This window comes from Leptonychotes weddellii, chromosome 16, assembly GCF_054177405.1.
Source record: "Leptonychotes weddellii isolate Sample4059 chromosome 16, ASM5417740v2, whole genome shotgun sequence".
NCBI classification, from domain to species: Eukaryota; Metazoa; Chordata; class Mammalia; order Carnivora; family Phocidae; genus Leptonychotes; species Leptonychotes weddellii.
Genome location: NC_138384.1, coordinates 46,995,103 through 47,005,508, shown reverse-complemented (window position 1 = coordinate 47,005,508; position 10,406 = coordinate 46,995,103). Strand labels below are relative to the sequence as shown.

The 10,406-nt window shown below is 58.5% G+C and overlaps 1 protein-coding gene across 1 annotated transcript in view; it reads right to left on the bottom strand.

Moving 5' to 3' along the window:
• IGLON5 (IgLON family member 5) overlaps positions 1-10,253 on the bottom strand; it is a 15,917-nt gene extending 5,664 nt beyond the window's left edge. Inside the window, exons 1-3 of the mRNA XM_081807684.1 lie at positions 10,113-10,253; positions 1,974-2,052; positions 1,070-1,302 (exon numbers count right to left, since the gene is read on the bottom strand). Coding sequence (XP_081663810.1) covers positions 1,070-1,302; positions 1,974-2,052; positions 10,113-10,191 — 391 coding nt within the window. The 5' untranslated portion in view covers positions 10,192-10,253. The remainder of the gene's footprint in view (positions 1-1,069; positions 1,303-1,973; positions 2,053-10,112) is intronic.
• Positions 10,254-10,406: the final 153 nt, after the last annotated feature.

Below are 10,406 nucleotides of genomic sequence, written 5' to 3'. Positions count from 1 at the left end.
TGTTATTATTCTTATTTTAAACAATTAGTTTCTATAACAAATACTCATATGGTGCTTCCAGCGTGGTAACCCTGTTCTAAGTGTTTTATACAAATTAGCCCATTAAACCTTCACCACCCTGCCACCCCCTGGGGTAGATGTTGCTATATTCGTCAGTTCTAACACACATGGCGGTTTCCTGCACCCGCCGGAACATTGTTCCAATCAGGATGGCCTGACAACATAGGATGCTGGAGTTTAATTGGCAGGGTTACTTTTCTTTTCCTTTTTGGCAGAGCATAAAACAAAGATGCCCCTTCCAGTTGACCATGTCTTGGATTTGATGCACGACAGAGTCATCCCCATTTTGCAGATGAGGAGTCCGAGGCCGCCCTGCTTGCTCAGGGTCCCTCAGCACCTGGGTGGTCTGGCTCCCGAGTCGGGGCTTGTCATGGCCCCACTGGGCTGTCTTTGTCTCTGGTTCCCTGTCTCTCCAACTGCTCCCTGCCCTCCAGCCACCTGAGCTCTGTCCCCTGTTGCTCTCTCTGTCTCCTGCCCACCTCTCCCTCTCTGAATTCTGGGGCATCCAGCCACGCGGGACCTGTTCTGCACACCTGACTCGTTTTCTCCCCTGGCCCCTGCAGCGCCGCTCCATTTCCAGTACCAGCTCTGTCCCCAGCTGAAGGTCTCAGCTCAGACATTATGTCTGGGAAGCCGCCTCCTTAGAAAGTCAGCTTCAAAAGGGCAGGGACAGCCCGCCTGGCTCCTTCTCCATCCCCCGGGCCTAGAGCAATGCCTGCACATAGTAGGTGCTCAGTAAACAGAGCCAAGTGGATGGCTGCAGTCTTCCCTGAGCACCCCCTCACCCCTGCAGCTCTCCTGCCCTAGAAGCTGTCATGCTGAAGTGTCACTTTCTGGGAGACTGTCCCTCCTTTTGCTTGGCTGAAATCCGCGAGGGCAGGGTGTGTGCCTGCCTTCCACACCATGTATCCCCGGGATCGGGGATCAGACCATTGGTGGGGATGCGAGGATTCTCTCTCCCTCGTGCCCTCCACCCCCTCTGCCACCCAAGGCCCGGCTGAGGGCTCACCATGGACGATGAGGTAGACCTGAGTGGTGTACGGCTGGTGGCGGGTCTGGAAGGAGCAGGTGTAGAGGCCCTCGTCGCTGAGCCCCACCTGGGTGATGAGGATGGAGAACTCCTCGGGCGTGTTGATGAGCAGCCGCACCCGTGGGTCACTGGTCCAGCGGTCATTGCCCGCGTACAGGATGTTGGAGCGGTTCAGCCAGGCCACGCGGGTCACATGCTCGTCAATGAAGCAGCTTCAGGAAAGACAAGGGAGGAAGGTTCTTCTCTCCCCCACCCCAGAAGGTCCTCCTGGCTCCGCCATCGTAGGGGCTTGGAGGTGGGGAGAGGAAGGCCTACTGCATTGCCAATTCCCACTGAGGCCCTGTGAGGCAGAGGGGATTGTGCCCACTTTACAAGTGGGTAAACTGAGCCTCAAGTTTGAGCCCAAGTGCACAGCGGAAGGTTAGCTGAGGGTTACTGAGTGATGTGTGCTAGAGACTGGAAAAGTATCTGGAGCACTCTAAGAGAGAAAGAGTTGCAGAGATGAGGGAGAGAGACCCAGGGAGAGGGGGACAGAGACCAGAGGGAGGGGCAGACGCACTGTGGGGGGCAGCACTGTCCGGAGGAAATAAGCCTGACTCTCGTCTGCTAAGCGGTCACAGTGTGCCATGCTCTCTGAACTCGGAGTGTGAGTACAAAATCTTGAATCGCCATGATAGCCCTCACAGTGGTTATCATTCCTCCACCCATTTGACAGATGGGGACACTGAGGCCCAGGCACAGAACCAGGCCTAGAGTCCATGCCTCTAACTACTTTTCCTGACCGACAGGGGCCAGGCTGTGCGTGCGGGTCAGGACTGTCTTCCCCTAAGGAAGGCCAAGGAGCAGGACTGGGTGACTCCGGAGTCCCCGAGATGGGAGGTACCTGAGGGTGGCGTTGTCCCCTTCGCACACCGTGTAGTTGTCCGCGGGAGAGCTGAACTCCAGGCTCTGGGACAGCAGCCCTGCGGACGGGAGGGGCAGCTCAGCAGGGACTGGACACGTCTGCACGCACGCGCACATGCCCTTGCACACACGGACATTTCCCACACTCCCTGGCACACACATTCATCGATGTTTCCAGAGATGCACGGCAGACGCGCTTGGAGCAAACACACGCAACATGTTCCTTTCCACAAGCTCACACTGACTCACAGACTGGGACACACAAGCCTACACACCTCCAGAGACACTCCAGTTACAGCACACAGACACGCGTGTGCACGCACACACACAGATTCACACACATATTTGTTCGCAGATCCACAGCTGCATAAATGTGTATGCAGATGTACACACAGCACACACGTACACAGACACACGTGTACACAGGGATACACACACATGGCCACACGGATATGCGCACACACACACGCTCAAAGTTCAAGAACACACAGGTGCACACACATGCACACGTACATGGGCATGTATACACACATATCCAGACTCATGATGCGTACATACGCACACACAGATGCATGTGCACATGTCAACTCAGAAACACACGGAAACACACACAGAGCCACCCACATGAGTACGCGGACCTGCAGACACAGAGATGCAAACACGTGCACGCAAACACAGATGCGTGCGTGCATCCCCTCGGACACACACCTGTCCCAGATGCACAGGTACGCCCTTGGGCCCTGTGTACAGCCCCACACACGCGTCTCCAGACGCACCCGCCTGCCCACGCTCACGGGGCACACTCGCAGGCGCACGCCCACGCCCGCCCGCACCCTCCAGCACAGCTCACGGGCACCGTCGCCCGGCGGAGCCCCCACCCCCACCTATTCATCTCCGTGGACCGTGGCCGGCGGGCTGGACCAGGGCCAGGGAGTGGGGGCTGGGCATGCGGAGGCGGATGGAGCCGGCACCGGGCAGGGGAGAGGAGGCTGGATGACCTTGGATGCCTGGGGAAGGAGGGCCCTGCGTGGGGCTGCCCTGCCCCCGCCCTGGCACGAGGAGCTAATTAATCTAATGAATTAATTGCCCGTGCCGCCCCAACAACTCCCGGGGGCCCTCTCCATCAGCAGCCCCTCCGGACTGGGCTGGGGCAGGGCCAGTGCGGTGGGCTCCCCAGGTCCCGGGGGCTTGGGGTGGGCCCTGCAGCCCCTCACCGTGGCCGGAGTCACTTCTGGATGCAGGGAAGGGGCCTGCCTTCCCCGAGTTGTGCAGAGGGGACGCTACCACACACAGTCCTGGTAGCAGCAGGAGACGGACACACACAGACAAAGACACATCGCCAGGGCCCATGGGAGACACCCAGAGCCCGGGCTGGGCCAGGAAACAGTCCGACGCTCCAGCACCCGGATGGCAATGGGGCCTGCTCAGGGGCCTGGGTGCACACACGCGCCCGCTGACACACAGCCCAGGACCCAGCCCCAGCAGAAGGTCACCCCACCATATACAACTAGACCCACACTGTTGCACCAACACCAAGAGCCCCCCACACGCAGGTGCAGTCCACATACACCCCGTTACAGCCCATCCAGGGAGCCCTGTCTCTCTCTCTCTCTCACACACACACACGCACACACTGACCTCATCAGTCATGCTGACACTACCAGCCCAAGGGCCATGCTCACCACCCCCCGCCCCTGCACTCTGGAAAGTCGTGCAGAAAGCTACAGAGTGGGGCGCCTGGGTGGCTCAGTTGGTTAAGCGACTGCCTTCGGCTCAGGTCATGATCCTGGAGTCCCGGGATCGAGTCCCGCGTCGGGCTCCCTGCTCGGCGGGGGGTCTGCTTCCCCCTCTGACCCTCCTCCCTCTCATGCTCTCTGTCTCTCATTCTCTCTCTCAAATAAATAAATAAAATCTTTAAAAAAAAAAAAAAAGCTACAGAGTGCAAGGAAACGTTAGACTCTCAGAGCCTCTCAAATACAAAGGAGCCGCCCTGGGCCAAGAATCGGGCACACGCAGTCACGCTGTCACTGACGATCAGATCACGCACACATCCAAGCACACACATGCCACAGGACCTGTCATACTCCTGCTCACACACTGCTAGACCCAGGCTTCTCCACGTTGGGCCCACTGACGTTTGGGGCCAGATGCTTCTCCACTGTGGGGACTCTCCTGTCCCCACGAGGGACTGTGGGGACTCCGCAGCACAGGTTGTTCAGCAGCATCCCTGGCCTCTACCCACTCGAGGCCCACTTCACAGTGGTGACCACCACAACTGCCTCTGGACATTGCCCGATGTCCCACAGGGGGCACAATCCCCCCTCCTCGCCCAATGACGCCCAAACCTCCAAGGTTACAGGAGGCCTAGGGTTGAAGACGGAGCTGTCCAAGGTCCCCCCAGGCTGCAGGGACCCAGGGCTCCCGGGCTAAGCCCCGGACTACACCCAGCTGCCGCCGTGGGAGCTAAGCCCACAGACACGGGCAGGCAGGACCTCAATCCTATGTCCTAACAGACAGAAATAGAGACAGACACACACTCCGTCCAGAGGGATCTTTCCAACACTCAGAGCTGCCCCCCTGCTCCCGTGGCTCCCTACTGCCCCCAGGACAAAGGCCCAGCCCCTCAACCTGGGTCTGGGGCCCTGGGGTCACTCTCCTGCTTTGTCTCCCCTAGTGCGTGTGTGTGGCCCAGCTCTGCATTCCCCACTTTTCTCCTTGTCCCTCTGTCCCACGGTTTATGACAAAAATGCTTCTCCTTCCCCAGGGGTCTAGTATAATGAGGCCTCTCCTAGGAGAGACAGCACATATGAGCTCCTGCCCTGTTCCCAGGGCACCTTGGATTGGAGTCATCTGCCTCCCCCACCTGCTCTTCCAGGGCAGAGTCTGGCCCAGACCATCTGTGTCCCCAGCATGCCCAGCTCCAGGCTCAGCTAGAGGGCAGTCCCAGGAGATAAGTGATGAAGGAATCCATGTCTCTGGCGGGTCTTGGATACTTGGGCCCTGTGTCTATACATTTGGATGTCATGAGTCTGCATGCCTGTCTCACACAATTCCCAGGCTCCAGGATCAAGACCCCCCCCTCCCTGCTGTGTGACCTTGGGCAAGTCCCTTCCCTTTTCTGGGCTTCAGTAAGTGGAGGTACGGGTCGGGTTAGTCATTCCATCACTCACTCTGTCCCTGAGCACAGCTCTTCCCCGGATCCTGTCTGAGCCTGCTTCCCTCACCAGATGGGAGCCCCTCAGGGAGGGGCGAGGGTCTGACCCCCCTCCAGGGTTCCAGCATTGCTGGCTCTGGGCCTGGCCCACAGGAGGCCTCGAAAGATGTTTAATGTATAAATAAATAAGCTGGGGCTCGTGAGATCCACTCTGTAGGAATTCTGTTTGGAAAACTCTCCCTTAATACTGGGAAGCCCTCCCTACCCCCTCTAAGCCTGGTCTGTATTCCCACAATGCCTGGACTACCTCCATTAGAGCTCACATCACACCGTGGTGGCCATCTGTGTCTGTTTGCCCCTTCAGACTAGAAGTTTCTTGAGGGCAGACCCTGGGGCTGACTCAGGTCTGTATCCTCAGCATCTCCCAGCATACGGCCTGACGCTGGAGACCTTGGGAAATATTTGTTGAAAGAGTGAATGTAAATAGATACCTACAACACATGTGTTCAACTCTTGAACTCCTACTCATTCTTCAAGACCCAAACTCAAGTGCCCCCTCCTCCAGGAGGGCCTCCCTGACTGTTCAAGACAGAGAGTCTCAACGCTTTCTGCTGGATACCCTCTGACTCAGCTGGGACAGTGTTCAGGGGTGCCCCCCCGGCCTGAATCTTAGCTGTGTCCCCCAGAGCTGGGCTTAGCCCAGAACAGGGAAGTGTTTGTAGGGAGAATGAATGCTCTTGAGAGACTGGATAAGAAAGCCAGGAGGAATCTGTGCTAGGAGGTCAGATGTCTGCCCCACCATTTCCTGGCTGGGTGAACCCCGGACAGTCTGAGCCTCAGTTTCCCCATCTATTAAAAGGAAGAAAAAAAAAAAACCAGTCCTTCCCTCTCAGGGTTTTGTGAGGGAGTCCATGAGAACATGCAAGCAAAATGTTTAGCTCAGCGCTTAGCATGCAGAAAGGGTCCAATAAATGTTAGCTGTTCTTTCTTTTTTAAGAAACATCTATTGCTATCCCTGGTTCGGTGTCAGTCCCCTGGGGTGGGGGCGGGGCATCCGTTGCTCTGTGCGCTGCACCCACCGGCGTTGAGTCGGCGACCCATGTACAGATGCCCTGTCCACATCTGCTCCGACACCACCAAGCTAGCATAACCGGGCTGCTGAAAGAACAGACTGGGGCCCCGGGCTGCCAGGGTTCGAGTCCCGCGCTGCCAGTTAGTTGCACAACTTCCTTCACCTCCCTGGGACTCAAGTTTCTCCCTGCGTGAATGGGGACGATCGTTGGGCCTCCCACACCACGCTGTGGGTGGCGGGGAGGATGAAAAGAGGTCACCAAAGCAACAGGTTCAATGCAGAGCCTGCTAGCTGAGCGCTTGCCAACAGCCCTCTCGTGCGCTGGCTGAAGGGATGATGATGTGGCAGGTGCCCCAGCTGGTCTGGGGGGCCAGTGGTGACAAGAAGGACCACTTGGGTCCCTGTCAGTCTGCACTAGTAGCCCTCACACCTGCTTGGTAAGTCAAGGGATGAAGGTCACTGGTAGGTGAGGTTCCTCCCCTTCAGAGAGAAAGAGATTTCTAACAAGATGGAGGGCCTCGGGTTGGAGATAAGCACCTCCTGCTACCCCTCAGAGGGGGAACTTTGGTGACGCTGGGACCCTCCAACGAGGGAAGGCTTGGATTCCACAGTTCTGGAACCCACCGAGGGGAAGCTGAGGCCCGCAAGTGTGTGTGACTTGTGGCGGTCACTCAGGGAGCTGTGGCGGAAGTGAGGCTGGACCCAGGGAGGGGTGGGGAATGCGTTGGGAGGGGGTGTGGCTCTGGCAGGGGAGAGCTGGTGAGAAGGGGCTGGAACCCTCAGAGCCCCCTTCCTCTCTGCTGACCTCCAAGTGTAGGGGCCTTCCCAGGACAGATGCCTGGACTCCAGACGCTGAGCCAAGAGCCCTGGCACTTTCCATCACATGCTGGCTACTCCCTTCTGCTGGTTCCCACCTCAGGACCTTTGCCTCCACTGTTTCCTCAGGATCTTTTAAAGGTCGACTTCTCTCCTTTCAGTCTGAACTCCGCTCCCTGCAGCTCAGAGAGGGCTCTCTCAAACCCCCAGAGCTCCCATGGTCAGCTCGTCCCTGAAGTCACTCTTAATTTCTTTACACTACTCACTGTCACTCTCTGAAATTACCCGTTTACTTATTTGCCTGTTTTTAGGTTGTGATCTCTCTCCATCCCACTAGGATAGAAGCTCCTTGAGAGCTCCTTGATTCATCTGGCTTGCTCACGGCCGCGTATATATAGATCCCCAGTGCCCAGAACAGAGACTCTGTGCTCAGGAAATATTTGTCAAATATCCAGTCCGGACAGACCGGGTGCCCAGAGGGCCGTGGCCAGTGGCCGGCACGCCCCGTTCTGCCTGCCCCAATCCGTCCAACACCCCTCGCCGGCCGGCCAGGGAGCAAAGCAGCCACCCTACACAGCTTGCTGCAGCAACCTCTGTAAATGAATATATATGTATGTGAGTGTGAGTGTGAGTGTTGGCATAAAGAATTTAGAAAAGAAACTAAAGATAGAATCTTATCTCTGGATGCCGGGGAGCTAAAGTTAAGTGGAAAAAAAAAAAAAAGCCATTTGCTGAGAAATGGGCTTATTTTGTTTCTATCTCAGGGAAAACATCCACCAACAAACCAATACCTTACATATGTTCAACTCTGCGTGTCTGACTTTGAGTGAGGGAAAGCCGTGACCTGGGCTCTCTCAAGAGAGTGCAGCAAGTGCGTTTTGGGAGGGGTGGGGCCGGGACAAACTGGGATCTGCTCTAATACATATTTGTAGAGGATTGCTCACTTGCATGCATTCCTTCTGGAATTTGGAAAAGAGCAAATGAATCAGAGAGGAGAGGAAATGCAATTTTGTATATGTGCCCAGCCCCCACCCCCCCCACCCCCGTTTTTTTTCAGAACGCACCAACTGTCAGCAGGTGGGGCTGTCTTGCTGCCACCTAGATCTGTCTCAGACCACCCGCCCCCGCCCCCTGGCCCCATTCCCTCTTGCTCCCAGATCTACCATGGGGAACCCAAGGCCCAGGAGTGGGAGAGGACTTGACCTAGGTCACAGGCCGCTTCCTGGCTCCAAGAAGCTCCCAGCCCAGGATGTGTGTACCAGAGCAATTTCTGGGATCTGGAAGATTCAAAGTGGAAAGTGGGAAGTTATCTTGAGACTGAAGGAAGAGAAGGGTTGGTGAAGGGAGAGGCGAGAAAGGACGGGGCTCCCAAGAGTATGAGGAGCGGGGGAAGGAGAAGGAGAAGATGAGAGACAAGGAAAAGACAAGGGCAAAAATGGGAGGTGTCGGTGACCATGATGGGACGTGAATTCCCAGGAGTGAAAGGAGCGAGGACTGAGAGGGCTAGGAAAGAGGGGGCTAGAGGGCTAGGAACGAGGGGGACAGGCACACCTGTGTGACGATGAGAAGCAGTTCCTGAGGCAGGGAGGGAGAGATGTGAAATTGTGCTGAGGCCAGCAGGGATGGAGAGACAGAGACCCAGAGACAGAGACAAATGGGATGTCCCCTAGAGCTAGGAAGCCTCTGGAAATGACCTAAAGAGACGAGTGACAGAGACAGAGATGCAGACAGGCAGTCCGAGTGTCAGACGGTGATTCAGACGGGTCAGGCTGGAGAAGCCGCCAACCCACTGAGGCTCCAGCCTGCCCTCCAGCCTGCCGAGGCCCTGGGGCGGGGGTCCTGCGTGCACGGGGCTGCGTTTGTGTGACTGGGTGTCGTTGAGTGCGGCTCTGGGTCAGACTCGGGGACGGGTATTTATGTGTCTGTGGGTGACCCGGTGTGTGTGGGTGGGAGGCTGAGAGTGGCTGCCTCCTTGAGACTGGTGAAGACTCTAGGTTGTCCCTGATCGTGTGTCCCTGACTGTAATCCTTGGTTCAGGGCAGGACCTGGGGGAATCCTCCAGAAGCACTGAGTTAACCTTGATCCCTGCCTCCTGCCTTCTTGCTCTCTCCTCCTCTCCTCAGGGGGTACGTCCTGGACCATCCCGGGGCCCCGAGGAGACACAGGGTCCAGGAGACATCCACATCCTCTCTCCAGAGGCTGCCCAGGTTCCCCTTCTGCACTCCACACACCAGCCCCCAGCCCCACTCATCCCCAATCTCAGCAGGGCTGAGATTAACCCTTTGACCCCGTGTTAACCCTTCCCTTCCCTCCCTTCTTAATCTGCCTCCTCTCATCCTCAGTCCAGTCTCTGAACCCTGCTATTCAGCCAGAGCTTCCTACATCTGAGTCCCCAGCCCAGCACCCCCAACTTCCTGGATCACCAGCTCCATTCCCCTACATAACTGCAACCTCCCAAACACCAACACTTTCTCCCCACCTAGGTGACCCAGCTGGGAGGCCAGAGCCCCTCTTCTTTTCCTGGCCCTGGCATGGAAGTCTGTGGATACCCCTGCCGCCTTCTCTTACAGACCCTGGGAAGACAGCATCCCCCCACCTTTGCCCAGAAAGGCCCACCCCAGCCCTCAGGCCAGGACCCCCTCAGGGACTGTCACCACTCAGAGATGAAGACCCCCGACGGGGCATCCTACTTCCCCTCCACACCCCAACTCAGTTCAGAGATCCTGCCCAGGGACCCTTACTTTAGCGTTTGATCCCCCTCCCTGATCCCGAGCCGCAGACTCCCGCCCCCAGGCCGGGATCAGGTGTCCGCGACCCTCTCGCCGGCCCGGAGAAGCCGACCTCCGGCCCTAGGCCCAGGCTCGAGCCCCCGGACGCGGAACCCTGCCCCCGGGCACGAATCCAGACGTCCGAGACCCCCTTCCCAGCCAGGGGATGCAGCCCCCGCCCCGGGGCCCAGACCTCAGCGCCCGGAGGGCCCCCCCTTCTCCGCCCGGGATGCAGCCCCCCACCCCCAATCCCGGCTCGGGACCCCGGTGTCCCGGCCGACCCCCCCCCTGCCCCCGACGCTGCGGTACCTCGGCTGATGACGGCCAGGCCGGCCAGGGCGGCGGCGACGAGAAGCCGGAGCCGGGCCCCGGGCGCAGGGGGGGGCATCGCGGAAGCGGCGGCGCGAAGGGGGAGGGGAAAGGGGGGGCCGGTCCGGGGCGCGCGAGGCCGGGGGAAGAGGGGGAGGGGGAGGGGGACCCCGCCTGCGGCTGCACCGGCCCGGGGGGCGGCGGGGGCGGGGGGAGGGGGCTGGGGGGGTGCGACGAGGCGGCCGGAGCTGCTGCAGACCCGGGGAGGGGGGCGGCGCTGACGGGCAGGAAGGC